Source organism: Macaca mulatta, chromosome 2 (genome assembly GCF_049350105.2).
Source record: "Macaca mulatta isolate MMU2019108-1 chromosome 2, T2T-MMU8v2.0, whole genome shotgun sequence".
In the NCBI taxonomy this organism is placed as follows: domain Eukaryota; kingdom Metazoa; phylum Chordata; class Mammalia; order Primates; family Cercopithecidae; genus Macaca; species Macaca mulatta.
The window spans coordinates 141911518-141930858 of record NC_133407.1 but is presented as its reverse complement, the minus strand read 5'-3'; the positions used below and the strand labels follow the sequence as shown (position 1 = coordinate 141930858).

General features: G+C 36.8%; 2 protein-coding genes across 5 annotated transcripts in view; one reads left to right on the top strand and one right to left on the bottom strand.

The window, feature by feature from the left end:
- The window catches only part of CRBN (cereblon), a 29903-nt gene extending 15755 nt beyond the window's left edge, over positions 1-14148 (top strand). The window contains exons 6-11 of one of the 2 annotated variants that reach the window (XM_028843227.2): positions 7607-7669; positions 9092-9176; positions 10175-10290; positions 10747-10811; positions 11659-11790; positions 13193-14148. In XM_028843227.2, coding sequence (XP_028699060.1) covers positions 7607-7669; positions 9092-9176; positions 10175-10290; positions 10747-10811; positions 11659-11790; positions 13193-13373 — 642 coding nt within the window. In that variant the 3' untranslated portion in view covers positions 13374-14148. 2 annotated transcript variants of the gene reach the window in all.
- TRNT1 (tRNA nucleotidyl transferase 1) overlaps positions 10810-19341 on the bottom strand; it is a 30830-nt gene continuing 22298 nt past the window's right edge. Inside the window, exons 6-10 of one of the 3 annotated variants that reach the window (XR_013414566.1) lie at positions 17708-17901; positions 16623-16876; positions 16150-16430; positions 15168-15307; positions 10810-11834 (exon numbers count right to left, since the gene is read on the bottom strand). Coding sequence is in view for 2 of the 3 variants with exons in the window: in XM_001100764.5 (XP_001100764.1) it covers positions 16167-16430; positions 16623-16876; positions 17708-17901 (712 nt within the window). In the remaining variant the exon portion in view is untranslated. Of the gene's footprint in view, positions 11835-15166; positions 16431-16622; positions 16877-17707; positions 17902-19341 lie in introns of those variants that run through there. The other 2 variants (XM_001100764.5, XM_028844383.2) reach the window with 2 other exon arrangements.

Below are 19341 nucleotides of genomic sequence, written 5' to 3'. Positions count from 1 at the left end.
CAATTTGTTTTAAAAAAAAAAAGAAGAAAAAAAGGCAGTATCTGTGAATCGCAGTATGCTTGTATTAAGTATTTGGGTATATAGAATAGTTCTTCCACACCAAGATGGGTTAAAAATTCTTAACCATTAAAAATCCTAAATTAACTCTTCTTTGCAAAGTTCTAAGTATAGGTTGAGAGCAGTGGTAGTTACTTCCTGACTTAAGTGTTCTGTGCAGCTAGTTCTGTGACCTGCCCGTAGGATCCTGCAATCTTAAACCTGAACTTGGGCTAAGCAAGTAAGACTGCTATTTAAATTTGTTTTTTATGTGAGTTACTGCTTAAATTCTTCCTGTTCTATGGTTAAAGCACCTTGCTTACATTACATTCCAAATTTGTCCCATACAACTGGGTTGCCACTGGCTTAACAAGACAAGAAAACATAGAGCTGCGAAGACCAAAGAAGCATGTATTTGCCTGGGTTCAGATCCTCTGAGCTTTTCCTCTTGTCTTAATTAGCCCTTGGTTATTTTCATATTCAGAGTTGCCAAGGGCTAAAGAGAAGATGCTAAGGAATGAGAAGGCCTAAAAAGTTTTAGGTGATACAGATATCTCCATCCCATATATGTCAGGTTATCTAAAGGGTTCCCTTGTTTAAACCTTGATAGAATTTCTTAGGTTCTGAAATTTGGAATCTAGATCACTAGGCCAAGAGCAACTGCTAGCTGATCTATTTTGGACTCCAAGTGACCTACAAACTCTGTTCTGCTTTAGAGAAACCACTTAGAGCCATTCTGTGTGCATCAAAAAGGAATCTAACAGGGAAAGGGGATGGCAGATATCTTTGGTAGGAACTCCATATGCAGTGGGACCATCTGAGTGGTTTGGCATGCTGCACCTTTAGTGGGACGCTAGCTTACCATGGGGCTGGATTATGTAACAGTGCTTGTCTTTAGACAGATACAAGGTTCAATTCATTCCTTTCTTCATAGAGCTTGCTTGTATCTGACTTGTCCATCCCACCATAATCTGAAGCACAGCATATGTGTGTTCTGTCTCCATGTCTTAGTAATTAAAATGGTCAGAGTTGGGAGATGCTTACATAACTGTAAGCTCACTCAAGCTAATAAGGTTGGCACACACTTTTCCTGCAGAAAAGGAACTTAAAGGATCCAGGATTGTAGTCTTCCTGAGATGTATTCAGTTAACCTTGAAACGGCACACAGCATTTGCCATGGAAACCTAAACATCCCAAATGACATGAAATAAAATTATTTAAACTTCTGGAAGTGTTCCTGTGTTATCTACCATTCTGACAAGGAAGCATTAGAGAATATTCAGCACGTGTCTCTCATGATTAAGGAGTTAGGCCAGTGTAATTAGGAAACACTTTCAAAACCCATTCCATCTAGAGACCTTTCTTGTTCTGGAATTCGAGCTCTGAAACTGTTTGCTGCTTTTCCCATCACAGTGCCTTTCTCTATTCACTGGTTTACTGTAGGGCGATTTGAGAATCCCCCTACAGTAAAAATCTCCCTAAAAAAAGAGGAAATTTTGTTTAAACCTGTTTGGAGTATGACTTAAATGTTTCTAAGTATATTCCCTGCTTGCCCAGACCACCTGCTTATTCATACATAAAGGCTTACTGTGTTAATCAGAAAAGAGCTGAGTATGAAATGTTAAGTCAAATGAGAAACAAATAGATATTAAGAAAGTAATTGGTGCTCATCTTTCTGGCCTCTGCTGAACTTAGCCATGGTTGTTCCTGTTTATGGCATAGAGCAGGGAGGAACTGAGCACGAATTTGGAAGGGCAGGGGCCTCACACATAATCTCTCAGATTAGTGTTTAAATCTCCTCCTAATTTTCTTTATCTAGATACAAATGTTCTTATTTCTTTCTTTTATAGAAGGATACATACCTTTTTATTAACAGTGTATCTTACAGGAGATTCTTTTGTATTAGTTTATAGAGCATTGCTCATTCTTAAAGCTGCACAGAATTATTTTGTATGGATACACTGTATAACCAGTCCCATACTGATGATAGATCTGTACTAAATAACATGTACAAATGATCTTTTATATAGGTAAATATTTATGATAACTTTTGAAGAGTGAGGTTATTGGCTTATTTATGATAACTTTTGAAGAGTGAGGTTATTGGCTTACAGGGTAAATGCATTTACCCTGTCAGTTTTAAAAATAATTTTGAGGCCGGGCACGGTGGCTTACGCCTGTAATCCCAGCACTTTGGGAGGCCGAGGCAGGTAGTTCATAAGGTCAGGAGGTCAAGACCAGCCTGGCCAAAATGGTGAAACCCCATGTCTACTAAATATACAAAAATTAGCCGGGCATAGTGGTGGACGCCTGTAATCCCAGCTACTCAGGAGGCTGAAGCAGGAGAATCACTTGAACCTGGGAGGTGGAGGTTGTGGTGAGCCAATATCGTGCCACTGGACTCCAGCCTGGGTGACAGGGTAAGACTCCATCTCAAATAATAATAATAATACTAGTAATAATAATAATAATAATAATGAGTTATTTTCAAAATACTTAAGGTGTTTGTACTTGTTTTTATTGTTTCATCATGGCCTCACAGGCAATGTAGTATCAAACCTGATGTTTGCTGATCTGATAAGTGAAATATATTACATTGAAGGTTCAATTTTAATTTCTGAGAGCAAGGGTAAGCATTTTGTTGTAAGAGCAGTTTGTGTTTCCTTTCTATAAAGTATTTGCCCATTTTTCTACTGGCTTGTTGATTTCTTGGAGCTCTTTGTAAGCTTTATAGTCTCTGTAATTAATGAGTTCCAAACATTTTTCCTAGTTTGTCTTTCATCTTTTAACTTTGTTTTTGGTGTGCTCTGTCATACAGAACTATTTTTGTTGTTCTTATATAGTTTACTTTTTAATGCTTCTATATTCTAAATCATAGCCAAAAATGATGTTCCCATGCAAAGGAATGTCTCATGTTTTCTTGTATACTTACTGTGGTTTCATTGCTTTTCCGTGGAAAGCTCTGATCCTTGTGTAGTTGATCCTGGTATAAATTCCACTTTACTTTTTTCCAGATGGCTCCCTGTTGTCCTACTACCACTTTTTGAATAGTCTATATTTTCCCCCATTGATTTGAGATCCCATCGTTGTCACAGACCAAATTCATGTTTATTTTACTTTTCTCCTCTTTTGGTCTACTTGTGTGCCATCATCATATTGTTGTAAATGTTGGCACTTTATAATCTGTGTAAATAAAAATAGGGCTGGTAAGCCCCTCACTGCTCTTTTGTCAAGCTTGTCAGTGACTACCATTGATGAACATGTCCTTGTGAACTTGAGAATCTGTTTGACCTTGTTCCAGGATAGAAATAGTAAGAACAGTAACATTTATTGACTATTTTTATATAAAGAAGAAAAGTCTTGAAATCTTAGGCTATGTATAGTCAGGTGCTTCCTCAGAAAGTCTGGTCATTTCCCAGGCATACATATTGTATATTGTATGTGCACTTGTATATCTATCATTAGCGTATAAGCCTCAGGAGCAGGAAAAAGAGCTTATCATTCCATTCCAGTTCTTATTACCATGTAGGAATTTGGTTCATGAAAGGAAACAAAAACTGGTAACTTTTTAATTATTTGTATAAATTATTTCTGTCATTTACATTGCTGATTATAATAGGATTTAACACAGTAAGTGACCACTTTTAGTCACTATATAAAGGAAGTCAGTGGTAGTGATTTACTATTTATGTTTAGCTTTTCACATTACTCTTTCCATTTTCATTGCACTTCAAAGACTCACTTAAATGGAGTTTCACATTTTGTGAACATTCTACATTGTTGGGAGGCAAAGCTGAAGCCATAGTTATGAGGCTTAAAAATGTGATAGATTACCTCCAGGTAACATTCATTTTAAGGGCTTTTATGCCTGCTTTCAGTAGTAAATCCTGTTCCCAGAGTGAATACTACTTTGCTGGAGAATCAGTCATTGGTCACTTTTAAGTGCCTAAACTTTTTGGCTAGTATTAAAATTTTCTTGAAGTACAACCATTTTATGACATCAATCATGGTATTGATATATTTAAAGAATAACTATAAATTGCTAGAACTTATCATCCATTTTACCCAGATATAAGACAGGAGCCTTTCCTATTATGCCAGAAAGCTAAATGGGACTCTTAAATTTGAGGATGTTGAAATGTCTTAAATTTTGGCAGTTGCTCTGTAAAAGCTAGCTAATGTTTTCTGGTATATGTCTCTTCCGTGTGTCTAACTTACATCACAAATATTAAGGATGGATTATGCATATTTGAATCTGTCAGGATGCTCCAGATAAAGAATTTTGGAGGTCTTCTGACCCTGAAAAGAAGCTACCTGAAACTGTAGCTTGCCCATATGGGCATGGTGGCAGAGTGAATGCCTGATCCAGTGCATTGCTCTTAATATGCTAGTGTGCCACATTTTATTCTCTTTATACTTGAAATTTATAATTATTTCAGATTCTTTTTCTTGACACGGGTGCCAAATGAAATTACACTTTTGTAGTACACTTTACATTTTTTTTTGTATTATAAAAGTAACCATTCTGATATGTGAAGTATATTTTAATAACTGAATGAGGAGTGTGTCAGTCAGCCAAACAAACTTTCAGTTGGGTCTTTGTCATTTTGTAATTCTAAGAATATATAAGTTAGTAAGCTTCTTCCCTCTAAAATACAAGCTCCACAGGGCAGTGAATTTTGTTGGTTTTTCTTTCATTCACTGGCATAGCCTAAATGTATAAAAAATAGCCTGACACGTGTTAGGCATTGTATTAGTCTGGTCTCACACTGCTAAGACATACCCAAGACTCAGTAATTTATAAAGAAAAGAGTTTTATTTGACTCACAGTTCAGCATAGCTAGGGAAGCCTTAGAAAACTTACCATCATGACAGAAGGGGAAGCAAACATGTTCTTCTTCACATGATGGCAGGAAGAAGTGCCAAGCAAAAGGGGAAAAACCCTCTTAATAAAACCATCAGATCTCGTGAGAACTCACATGTATCATGAGGGAAACATGGAGGTGCCTGTCCCCGTGATTCAATTACCTCCCACCGGATCCCTCCCACGACACATGGGGATCATGGGAACTACCATTCAAGATGAGATTTGGGTGGGGACATGGCCAAACCCTATCAGGCACTCACAGTATTTGTTGAATGAATGATGATTAGAGTCTCAGACTCCCTGTATACAAATCCTAGCTCCTTCCTATTTACTGAGTCTGTAACCTTGGGCAAGTTATAGCATCCTTGTGTGCCTGTTCCCTTACTTTAGAATGGAGATAATAAACTACTAACCTTAGACTAGTCTTAGAAATGTGAAGTTCTTGGCACAATACTAATGGTTGCCATTGCTGTTCCTGAAGATTCAGAGCTACTTGATGTGCTCTTGGTAGTATTTTTTTAAATTCTGTAACTGGACTGTGACAATAATCTTACCATTAGATATTTAGTCTTAAAAGTGAAGGACAACTTATTGGAGATTACCCGAAGGGTCTCATAGTCTGACTCCTCAGGCTTTAACCACTACCAGAGCACACAGTAGGAGGCCATCTCAAATCACCTTTGGCAGGGGTCCCCAAATCCTGGCCCACAGACCAGCACTGGTCTGTGGCCTGTTAGGAACGGGGCCACACAGCGGGTGGTGAGTGGTGAACAAGCAAGTGAAGCCAAGCTCCACCTCTTATCAGTGGCAGCACAGAGTCTTACAGGAGCACAAACCCTATTGTGAACCGCGCATGTGACGGATCTAGATTGCATGCTTCTTATGAGAATCTAATGATGAATGTAATGCACTTGAATCATTCCAAAACCATCTTCCACCCCATCTTTGGAAAAATTGTTTTCCACGAGACTGGTCCCTGGTGCCAAAAAGGTTGGGGACGGCTGATCTTTGCATAGTCTCAAATATAAGGATTATATTAAGCCAGAAATGTTTCTCATTAAGGAATCCTTTGTTTTGAGCTGCAGGTCGTGTTTTAGAACAAGTCTGTCCTCTTCCATGTTGCAACTCCTAAAATATTTGAAAACAGGTATGTCCACTTGAGAGATAGCTCTGACTGAACATCCCTGGTAATAAGACATTCCCTTTGATAATGAAAGTTCCCATATTTGAACAGCATGGAATAGAATAACATTGTCTCTCAGATTCTAGTCTTCTATTAAAACCGCAGTTACTTTTGCACCAAACTAACATAGCTAGAATAGGATTGGGGTAGTAGGTAAGTATAGGGTGTGAGTGGTGTAGCACATCATACAGTTGTGTAGCACAATTCCAGCTATTAGCTCAGTCCCAAGTCCCTTTTATGTGTGCTGTGTTCCCACGTTTCCTGCAGATCTTACCCCTGCACTTGCAAGATCAAATGATTAGGTATGAAACATATGTAGGGTAAGTATTCAGCATATGAAAACATACCTAGTCATTTGATCTTGCAGGTGCAGGAGTAGGGTCTTCACTTGTTTTGTTAAATGTTACCTTGTTTTTCTTGTTCTGGTCTGTTAAAAGTGCCTTTTGATCTACCTTATTCCTTTTCTCTCACTTTCATGTGTCATGTCACATGTCAATTAACATTTTATTTACAGTGAAATTACAAAGATTTGTACATATGTAGGTTTTGTTTTGAGAAAAGTGATAATTCTTTATATTCTGCTATACCTTGTTCTTTGATCACTTGCAGAGCATTCCTTGGTATAAACATATTCTAACGTATTTCACTCTATTTTTGATTGATGTTTAGGTTGTTTCCAATTTGTTGCTATTAGCACTGCTGCAGTGCACCCCTTCAGTAATATTTTTGTGTCCTATAGACCATTGCTTCTCTTTCAAAAATTGTGTGGTTATTTTTGCGGTTATTTTTCCAAACGAACTTTAAACTTATAAATTCCATTCTCACTGGTATTGCAATGAATATGTAATTTGAGGACTGACATCTTAACAATATTGAGTCTCCCCCTCAAATACTGAAACTCTACAGAAATTAAGTACAATTCACATTTGTATATGGACTTAGGCATGGTTCTGTTTGAATTTCAGTTACAATTGGAGGTCATATATAATCGGTTTCCCCTTTCTTTGAGTTTTATGAAATGAGGAACTTCATCATGAAGTCTCAAGTGTATAAATATTTTATCCTTCTTGGGATTCTGTTACTTCTTATGTTTGCCCTTATAGTGATTCAGCTGGTTCTCATTTAAAGTTTTTACACAAAAACAGTTTGGATTATATTTTGAGGTTTTCACTTCAGATACTGGACAAGTAATTACTAGTATAAAGGCAACTAACATGGTCATAATAGAAGTATGGTGTTTACTCTTCACATTTATCTTCCCAAAGTTGTCTTCAGCATTGAAATTTTAATGTTTGACCTTTTTAAATAGGAATTAAGATCCTAGTTACTACTATATATTTGAAGGATATAGAAGCATGATTTCACACTTCATAGTCACATTATGGGATTATCTACAAAATTTTTTATCTTTTTAAAATTAGATGGTTTCCTAGGCCAAAATCATTTAGATGTTGCTCTTCCAGTATTAGAATCTTTATTCTGTGGGGTTTTTTAAGTGCCTTTTTTTGTTTTGTTTTCAGAGAAAGTTTCATTGTGCAAATCTAACTTCATGGCCTCGCTGGCTATATTCCTTATATGATGCTGTAAGTAACTTACCTTAAATTTACTTTACATATGGTAGGCCATGTCATAACTAAGGGTCATTAAAAAACAAAGGTTTAGTTTTTCCAGTTTCTAGTGCCTTATAACTTAAGAACAAAATATCCTAAGAGTGGTGGCTAACACCTGTAATCCCAGCACTTTGGAAGGCCAAGGCAGATGGATTGTTTGAAGCCAGGCATTCAAGACCAGCCTGGGCATCATGGTGAAACCCCATCTCTACAAATACAAAAATTAGCCCGGTGTGGTGGCATGCGGCTATAGTCCCAGCTTGGGAGGCAGAGGTGGAAGGATTGATTGAGCCTGGGAGGTCAAGGCTGCAGTAAGCTGAGATTGTGTCACTGTACTCCAGCCTGGACAACAGAGCAAAGACAAAGAAAAAATTATCATAAGACTTTTTTAGAGTTTTACTAAGCACGTGAAATTTTGTTGGGTTGGGTGATAGTTACATTTAGAACATGAAAGCATCCATCTATAACAGTTTTGGTTTTTCTCTAAACAAATATATTAACTTACATCTCTTGATCATTAGTCTATTAAGTAATGCATCCATGAGGGGTTTTGCTCCTTAAAATTTAACACTAGGCATTGCCACATTTTGCAAAACTAAGTAAGGGACAGTGTTGAAATGGTTTAAAGAATCTGGATTTCAGATCAGAGACTGACTTCAGAGTCTGATGTCTGTCATTTACTCTGGGCCTGGAGCAAATTACTTCTCCAAGGACCTGTAAAATGGATACAGTGGTAGCTATTGTAGTTGGTGTGCATAGCGGGCATTCAATAAATGCTAGCCATTTCCCTTAATGAATCACTGCCCACTAATCTGGAGTCCTAGGAAAACTCAGCAGCATGCACAATACTAAAGGAAACTGCAGTTGATCTCTGCTTTTTAGCAGCTTTTAAACAATTACAAAGACACAATATATGAGTGTTTTTGCATATGTTTTGCATATGCTTGTGAAAATTATGTAGTAAATAGGTGCCAAGTAAGGTATGTAGATAGCAGGTGCTAGTGCAATTTATAGGTGCCATAATCCCTATGGACTGAGTCAGAAATGGCCTAATAGAAGGCAGAAGAGAGGCCAGTTCCAAGCAGGGGCACAGAACAGAGCAATCCACAAGGGAGTTGGGAGCATATACCGCTGGGACAAGACAGTGAGTGAGAAAAGGCTGGAAGGCAGACTTAATGCTGGGCAAAGGAGCTGGAGCTTGATCATTGCTGCATAAGAAAATGGAGGCATTTAAACTGGGACTGAGATGGGACTGAGTGATTACTTAAATTGCTGCCAATGTGTTAGTTTTAAGAGTTGAAAAGCTTAATAGTAGATTTTAATAAGTCCATGAACTTGATTATTATACCTTTATACCTTTATTTTAAACAAGATTATACCTTTATTTTAAACAAGGAAACCTTAATGGACAGAATCAAGAAACAGCTACGTGAATGGGATGAAAATCTAAAAGATGATTCTCTTCCTTCAAATCCAATAGGTATGAAGTTAGTTTACTGCCTGGGGCCTGGGATGTCTTGCTGTAAAAAAAATAGCTTTCTAATGGATGAAATCATATATTTTAGTTTTGGTTTTTTTTTTTTAGACTGATTAAAACATTTTAATTCTGAAAAGCATAACTTCCTTTGAGCAGTTGAAAAAAAAATGAGTATTTCAAAATTAATTGCAATAAAATCCTTATATTCTGTGAACACTCCAATTTCAGACAATTTCAGACAAATTGCAGGAAGTGGCTGTCATCCAAAAACACCTCCTGAGTGTGAGGATTCCTTTCTGTGTTCTTTTTTTTTTTTTTTTTGAGACGGAGTTTCGCTCTGTCGCCCAGGCTGGAGTGCAGTGGCCGGATCTCAGCTCACTGCAAGCTCCGCCTCCTGGGTTCACGCCATTCTCCTGCCTCAGCCTCCCGAGTAGCTGGGACTACTTGGTGGTAGCTGGCGCCCGCCACCTCGCCCGGTTAAATTTTTTGTATTTTTTTTAGTAGAGATGGGGTTTCACCGTGTTAGCCAGCATGGTCTCGATCTCCTGACCTCGTGATCCGCCCATCTCGGCCTCCCAAAGTGCTGGGATTACAGGCTTGAGCCACCGCGCCCGGCCCCTTTCTGTGTTCTTTAAGGTGCCTTTAAAACAAGTGACTCTAGTTCCAGGACTTGCCTTAATTACATAAACTCTCTTCATCTGTTTATAAGGTATAGTTTAGTTATTTTTCTAGTCTCTTGGCAAATAACTTCTAACATGGATTTGAGTTCACGTTTAACGTAAAAGGATTTTACCAAAAAAAGTATAGGAAAAGAAGTTAAATTTAGAGCTTCTGAAAAGTATGTGTTTGACAGCTGGTATATTTTCATATTGTTTATACATGTATGAAATGTGTAACCTTATAGAGAAGGATTTATTTCAAAAGGACATTATCTGATTTGTAAGTTGTCTGATGCTTGTCTGACTCTTAAGTTTAAAACTTGAAAAAACCATGTCTTGAAGATTTTTCTTACAGAGTAGCTGCTTGTCTTCCTATTGATGATGTATTGAGAATTCAGCTCCTTAAAATTGGCAGTGCTATCCAACGACTTCGCTGTGAATTAGACATTATGAATAAAGTGAGTAAAGTGAATATGTTTTTGATGACCATGTTTTATTCAGGCTGGAGAACTAGGATGCTCTGTTGGGTCCAATGGAGCTATATATAAGTCCAGTAATGTAGTCATGCAATTCAGATTTCAATTGGGATCTTACAGATAAACTCAAATTGTTTTGTGTTTGTCAAATATGAATACATTTATCAACTTAGTGAAAAATACTTGATTTCTACATGGAAATATCCAAGGTTATATATCACTATTCTTTTACCCTAGAGAAGGTCATTTAGTTTTATGTAAATATGTGGCAGATCTCAGTTTCAGTGATTTTCTTGCTCCATCTTTAAGTGTTTTTGAATGCTTGGAAGGAAAATGTGGTATTCAGAGAGGGCAATATCTTTATGAGTTTCTTGATCTATGTGATTACATGATAAAATGAATGCCAGTTTTTCCCAATTCTTCTCTCAAATTTTTTAGTGTACTTCCCTTTGCTGTAAACAATGTCAAGAAACAGAAATAACAACCAAAAATGAAATATTCAGGTAAGGTCTTTATTACATTTTTAATATACTTGCCTTATCAGAATTACAATCAAGACTGTGTTTCTGTTTTCCATATACTTTCCTCCAATACCTAAAAGTTACAAACACTCAGCAAATGAAATATAGGGAATTAGTTCACTTTTGGTAAGACCATCTTCCAGATTGAGTACTCAGATCAACAATACATGTCAGGGATTATTCACAGGTAATGAGCATGGTAAAGTAAAACAACTGAGCAATTCTTTTCCCCCTAATTCTATATATTAGACTGTCTTAGAAATCTACATAATATATTGTCTTCAATTAGGCCCTAACATAGATGCCTCAGAAATTACATTTCAGTCATCAGTTTTGCCATATAGGGCCAAAGTAGGACATGCTTCTGAACACTGATGCTCTGATATAACAGTGTTTGATGAATTTGTCATAAAATGATTTTCAGAGTTATAAATCAAGAAGGTAAGGAAACTGCTTTCTGCAAAATAATCAACTGCCCCAAAATGACCGCACAGGACCTTGTTATTGCACTTATACTCTCAGACTCCTTTAGAAGCACTTGAATTTTATATTCTTTACAATGTCTGTCTTGAGGAGGATTTTAAAAACAAGTACTATTTCCTTTGGGTCATCACAGAAAACACTTAGACATTTAGACAAAACAGGCCTGTCTGCCAGCTACACCCCCACCCCATTTTAATACTAAGATCCTGGTATTATGTAAAACTGAAAGATTAAAAACTATATAGCTCATACCTCATTTCTTGGTGAACTTCAGGAAAATTCTAAGCATTTAATAGAATTAGACTTCTCATTTTGACTTGTCCTCCATGTTGATTCTTTGTTTTAGTTTATCCTTATGTGGGCCGATGGCAGCTTATGTGAATCCTCATGGATATGTGCATGAGACACTTACTGTGTATAAAGCTTGCAACTTGAATCTGATAGGCCGGCCTTCTACGGAACACAGCTGGTTTCCTGGGTAATGTTATGGTGGTGGTTGCTTTTTTTTTTTCTTTTTTTACCCTAATTGGGCAGAAAAATCCAGTCCTAAGCAGAGTTGCTACAATCTTTATAATAAAAAGTAGACAAATGAGTAATTTTATACAAAAATTAGCTGGGTGTGGGGGCAGGGGTCTGTACTCCCAGCTACTCGGGAAGCTGAGGCACAAGAATCGCTGGAACCTGGGAGGCAGAGTGTTGTAGTGAGCCAAGACTGAGCCACTGCACTCCAGCCTGGCGACAGAGTGAGAATCTGTCTCAAAAAAAAAAGTAATTTTATTTAAATGTCCTTCATTCCACAAATAGCTAGAAACATGTTGCACTTTTTGTATCTTTTATATAGCATCATTGAATGAAAAGTTAAGAAAAGGTTGACAACTGCAGTTGTCCTCAAATTACTGTATCCAGTTAAATCCAAAATTGTTTTTTTCTGTCACATAATTCTGAAAATCAGCTGTTTTATGACCCAGTAAAACTTCATATCTGGACCATATTCTGTAGTAATGTAAAACCGGAGAATGTTTACAAAGCAATGATAGACTAAGAAGGTGCAGAACCCATTGAATCCTGCTTTTCTTCTGGTTTGCCTTTCGTTGTTGTTGTTGTTGGCTTCAGCTTAATGATTCTCAAAAGTATGATCCTGGGAACCTGCTCCCTTCCCTCAGCCGTACTATCTTCAACTATCTATCTTCAGTTTTCAAAGAGGGATGCTAAGAAGGGATTACATGCTACTCTAGAGTTAGGACCATGTCACTTGGATTGCCCTATCTATCTTATTTGGCACCCTATGTGAGGACTAAAACTAGAATACATTTGTTACTATAAATAGTAAATGTGGCATACTATACCTAGGGGAAAAAGAAATAACAGTTGCAATTATGTGGTTTATCTTAAAAACAAAATGCCATGGTTTGTATTTCTGGTTGCATTATCTGACAATCATTCTTATTTTGGAATAGTAGTTTTCAAGTATTTTTTGAGACGTGTCCTTCCTGGCCCATCCAGTTTAACTCAGACAGAAGTGCCTATTTCTGCAGGTGGTTGCTGTTTTCTAACTTGGCTGCAATACAACACAAGTTAGAATGTGGTCTTGGCAACCAGCAATTTGTATAAAGAAATTTATAAGATTACTCTTTATTTCTATGCAGAAGAATGTGAACATGGCTTAAGAGCATAAAATTATATATAACAGACTGATGTATTACCATAGGATGTATCCAAATTAGAAAATGTTTTTAGGTTTCAGGGAACTGTATGGATCAAATCCTAAGGATTAAGGAGATATTCTAAGGTCTGTCTTCATGATAGGTTGATATGATAGATAGGATAGGCTTGGAGTACAGAAGTGTTTCCTTAGCTGATATCTTTCCTTATTTTCTTAGGTATGCCTGGACTGTTGCCCAGTGTAAGATCTGTGCAAGCCATATCGGATGGAAGTTTACGGCCACCAAAAAAGACATGTCACCTCAAAAATTTTGGGGCTTAACGCGATCTGCTCTGTTGCCCACGATCCCAGACACCGAAGATGAAATAAGTCCAGACAAAGTAATACTTTGCTTGTAAACAGATGTGGTAGAGATAAAGTTATCTAACAAATTGGTTATATTCTAAAATCAGATCTGCTTTGGAAATTATTGCGTCTGATACATATCTAAGTAAACACAACATTACTTGGAGGGTTGCAGTTTCTAAGTATACTTTTGGAGAGCATGAACAGCAGTCTAGAATACTAGAAACATCTACTTGGGTAGCTTGGTACCATTATCCTGTGGAATCTGATATGTCTGGCAGCATATCATTGATGGGACATGAAGACATGTTTGGAAATGAGATTATTTCCTGCGTAAAAAAAAATTCCTACAATGTGAAACGAATTATTTGATCCTGATGTATGGGACAGCATATCTGTACCAGTGCTCTAAGTGACAAAAGCTAGGGTGACAAGTACATGTTCCTTTTTGAAAGAAGCAAGGCAATGTATAATTCTAAAAGGGCTTTGTTCCTTTCCATTTTCTTTAGCTTCTCTGAGATACTGATTTGTAAATTTTGAAAATTAGTTAAAATATGCAGTTTTTTGAGCCCACGAATAGTTGTCATTTCCTTTATGTGCCTGTTAGTAAAAAATAGTATTGTGTATTTGCTCAGTATTTGAACTGTAAGCCCATTTATACTGTTCCATACAAAAGCTATTTTTCAAAAATTAATTTGAACCAAAACTACTATTACAGGGAAAATTTGCCAAAACATGTCCCCTCACACAGGCTACACGTGATACTGTATTTTGTTCAATGTAAAGATTGAAGAAAATCTGTAAGTAAACCTTAAATGTGAAACTAAACATGTTCTTTGTTCAAATAATATATCACTCATAATTTTAAAGTTCTAAAAAGACTGCTTTGCCACCTACCTCTTTGCTTATATTCAATGGTTTAGTGGGTCCTTTCACATTTGTGTAATAACTTTGGTTTTATTGATACTCTTTTGCTACTTTAAAACTAATCAGGTTAAATGTTTACTCAAACTAGAGTAATATTATGAGGCCAAAAGACATGCCTTGAGTGGAGTGAAATCAGTTGAGTATCACATTGCATATTTATGTAAATAGAGTAAATGAAAATTCAAGAATGCTTCTATTCAGGATATGCCCCTGCCTTATTTTTTCTAAGCTCTACTTTACTACTTTTTCTTTTGAGACAGAGTCTTGCTCTGTTGCCCAGGCTGGAGTGCAGTGGCACGATCTCAGCTCACTGCAACCTCTGCCTCCTGGGTTCAAGTGATTCTCCTGCCTCAGCCTCCCGAGTAGCTGGGACTACAGGTGCCCACCACCACGCCTGGCTAATTTTTTGTTTTTAGTAGAGACGGGGTTTCACCGTGAGAGCCAGGATGGTCTCGATCTCCTGACCTCGTGATCCGCCCGCCTTGGCCTCCCAAAGTGCTGGCATTACAGGCATTGAGCCACCGCGCCTGGCCTACTACTTTTAATAATTGTGGGTTTATATGACTTCATTGGTTGTTCATAATAGTTCTTACACTGCACTAAAACTGACTCTAAGTGGATCCCAGGAAGTTCTTTTCAGCAGCATTTGCAATGAGTTACCTTTCCCCCTGAAAAGTTAGTTATAATTTCAGTATGTCCCATACTGCTTACTAGCAAATAAAATTTTCTGATCTGTAAAAACACACATATAATACTACTGAAAATGGCTTTACACATGACAAAACCAAACCTCTGATAGCTAACTCTGCATACTTTCTATACAGAAATGGTATGTATTATATGATTTTGGGTCTAAATCTGTATTTTGGCACTACTTAAATATTTCAAAGTATTATTTTATAATGCATTTAATTACTGACCTGTGTGCAGTCATTTCTGAGGCTTTCTTGCATCATAGCCCCTGTGACACTTCCTCTTAGAAATATTATACTCTACAAAATTGTTTTATCAAGGTCCAAAATTACTATTTGCTCATAGAGCACAAAGATGTTATGACTGGCTACACAGAAAGGAAATAATGATATGTCAGTATAGCAGCTGAAATAAACAGTTTGTGTTATACATTTTATTTACCTAATGAAAGCATTTAGGACTCAAATCTTTAGAGAACAAATATGTAAGAATGTAAACCATATCCTTTTAATTAATAAAATAACATTTACTTTAAAGAGAGCCATATTACCACTGTATATGACACCTGATATACATTGTCAGATACCACATAAACACATTTATCTTCCAATACCAATGTTTTATTAAAATAATAGGCTCAAGAGTAACCCTCAAGTTAATCCCATGACTGTCCCAGGCCCTGCAGCGTAAAGAAATCATTGTGACAGGAAAATATCAACCACATACTAAAGCATAACTTGCTAGAACAAATCCTGTACGTATGAATGCCAGCAACTGGGGACACATTTAGTATTCATATTTTATGCAGACTTGTCAGTTATTTCCTTTTTAAGCCCAAGTTTCTTTTGGAATTCAGATAAGAACTGACACATCATAGACAGTCATTGTTCAAGGTAACCCAGTTATTTCAATTGCAAACAATAAACATTTTTTCTTCAAGACAGTTACTACTTTTTAAGATCTTAGTACTACCCTATGCAAAAACAATTTTTTTAAAAAGCCTGAACAGGTTAAGATGATAGCCAACTATGGAAACTATTCCAAAAGAACTGTACATTTCAGTGATATAAATCGGATCTCAGTTTAGTTCTTGAAATATATTTCACAAAATAAGACCCTTGTTGTTCTACAGAGGTCCCCTAAACTGTCTTTTATTATGATGTAGTTTCTAAAACCTCATTAAGAGAGAGGGGAGAAAATTAATCTTACCAGAAATGCTCTGCTTTTTAGTAGCCATCAGTTTTAGGTCTTTTTATGTAACTCAGAAGTTCATCTTTTTCCATTTGGTAACCACTTTTTTTCCACTGTTCTCGCAACTGTTGTAATAGAGCCCCAATTTCTTTTCCTGAAGAAATGCCCACTTTTCTGATGTCATGGCCACTTACAGGAAATGGAGGAATGGACCACTGCTGCATTTCCTTTAGGAGACAGTGCTCTCCTTGGTACTTCAGTAGTTCACATACACGAGTAGTTGCATCAGGTTCCCTAGACTACATGTCAAAATCAAAATTTAGTTTCATCACACATGAAAACATACACTTACGATCTTATCCTAAAATTTAAATACTCAAATTTTTTCCTTTAAAATAAGTAAAGTTCACAGAATTGTAGATCTTAGTTTTGATAAATTATAAATTAGTGACAATACTTCATATTTCTGACCAAGCCGAGTATATACTTACATCTATAATGAAGTCTTGATAGGGTTTCAATGGGTCTGAACTATCTGTTGCTTTAATTAAATCTTTCCTATTTTTAACTATAAATAAGCCAAGGTTTTTCTCTTCTTTTGCGATCTTCAACCTCAAATCCAATTTTGTGACATCATCTTGTACTTTGAATAATGAGGCCAAAAGAGTCATTGGCTTTGGTGAAAAACCTTCAACATTTTTACTGACTTTGTCAAATTCTTCTAGACTTGCATTAGCAGGTAAACCTGTAGGGATAAAAGCATTTTTCACCTGTTTTTAGTGGGGGAAGAAAACCACTCATATCCTAAACCTTGCCACTGTTTTAGTATACAGAAATGCTTTGTCACTAGGATACATCATATAGGTTCAGTCTGATGTTCCAACTTACAGGCAAACCACTAATATATTATTGTTATTCTCTCCCCTATCACCTTCAAAACCTCTAAAATGTTGTTTCCATTAACAAGCTACATCAAGAGGTCCAGAGGTAGTGGTGATGGTAGTGTCAGACTCACAAGGCATATTCTTTCTAATCACAAATTCCTGACTTTCCACTGATACAACATCCACCCCCCATTCAATAATGTTACTGAAATTTGAAATAATATACCCAAGCTTCCAGAAGTGTGATAAACCATATAATCCCACTGTTCTTTGTGAAAATGAATTACATTTACTGAACAATTTCTGTGTACAAGTTACTCTTCTAAAAGAGCTTTACATGTATTAACTCACTGAATCATTTAGCTTTTCTTTTAGACAGACGGTATATTACTTTTAAACCCCTTTTTTGGGTTAGAAACTAACCCAAGTTGCAAAGACTAGATAAGGGGCTGAGCTTCCTTCAAACCTAGATCTGACTCGAGACTACTCTACAAGCATCACAGGCTGTCTTTGAGCTGTTCCCTACTCACGACAAAATGTACCCACCCCATAACCAAAACTTTGTCTTATTTTAAAGAACTCGATTTCTTCATCAAGAATTCAACCAAATGAGTCAAACATTTTTTCCTTATGAAATTTGAAACCAGATATTTCGGTGCCAGAAATTCAAATACTTTATAACTTGCTCTCACCTATATAAGGAGCCACATCAAGATCATAGATAAGGTGAATCAAATGATTTACATGGTTACCAACAAGAATTTTTTTCAGTTCCACCCAAATCCTCTCTCCTGATATTCCAGCCAAGCCTTTTGCATTTTCTGCAATTGCTTCCAAAGTCTCAGCATCGTGGTCACCAGGTTTGTCTACAATTCTCCCATAAAACCTACAAGACAAAATCTTCACAGGGTATTACCTCTATATTGGCATGTCACAAGAAAAATCTGTTTTTCATTTTTATTGATACTATCCCATACATCTACTGGTATTTTAGTAGAAAGCAACTGGTCATTTCTCCACCTCCTCTTTCTTTTCCCAGATAAGAAAACCCTACATCTAATAAAGTATAAGTAGCCTTTCTGAGGTTAGCAAGAACTAGAACCTCAAGGTCTCAACCTCACTTCCAAAACATTGACTTAAGACGTTCAGAATGGTCATGAAATGCAATTTCTGAACTGGCACTTGCAGTAGATGAAAAAAAATAGCATTCTTGTAAAGGGAGCAAACCAAAACAAGACTGCAGTACCTTAACAGAGTAGTCTTAATTCCTCAAAACTTGCCTGTCTGTACACATTAATACTTTCAATGAAAACCTTCAAATATGACTAATCTAGTTGCACACCCTGGAGTATATTTCACGGAATCTTGGCACTGGAAGCCCTAACGTACATGTGTTTTACCACTCATATCCTTAAAATTCTAATGAACACCCTCTATTCATCAGTGGTCCAAAGTTAATGCTAAATAAGTAAATTAATGCTAAATTTGGATTAGTGATCCAAATACAGCTAAGTCTTCATCTATGTCCTATTATTTGTAAGAGAGACTACAGATACTCAAGTTAAAAAAAAACTACATTTATTGACAAAATATGATCTGTTATAGAATATTCTGAGAGCAGTCCCAACCAGTGAAAAATGAGTATTACTTGACATCAACTAGCCAATTCGGATAGTTTTTAAAAAAGGTTAGTGTGTGACATTTAAAAATCACTGCTACTCACAAAACTAGTCGTGCATTTCATATTTACCAACTTTATCCAAGTTTTTCTTTTTTTTTTTGAGATGGAGTCTTGCTGTCGCCCAGGCTGGAGTGCAGTGGCGCGATCTCAGCTCACTGCAAGCTCCACCTCCCGGGTTCATGCCATTCTCCTGCCTCAGCCTCCCGAGTAGCTGGGACTACAGGTGCCTGCCACCATGCCTGGCTATTTTTTTGTATTTTTAGTAGAGACTGGTTTTCACCGTGTTAGCCAGGATGGTCTCAATCTCCTGATCTCATGATCAACCTGCCTCAGCCTCCCAAAGTGCTGGGATTACAGGCGTGAGTCACCGTACCCGGCCCATCCGAGTTTTGAGTATGTCTTTATACTTTGATAGTTTTAATCATATAACAGGTATTTCTTTTCAGCAAAATCATTTTGTTGTGAACTATCACCTGATTTCCACGACCACCTAAAACCATAAGCTGTATGAAGGCGAACACTTCCACTCATTCATTACCATGTTTAATACACCTAACACAGGGATTGACCTGTGGTAAGCATTCAAACATCTGTGTAACTAATGGATCAATGAAGGAAATATCAATCAAAAAGAAAAATGGGCAT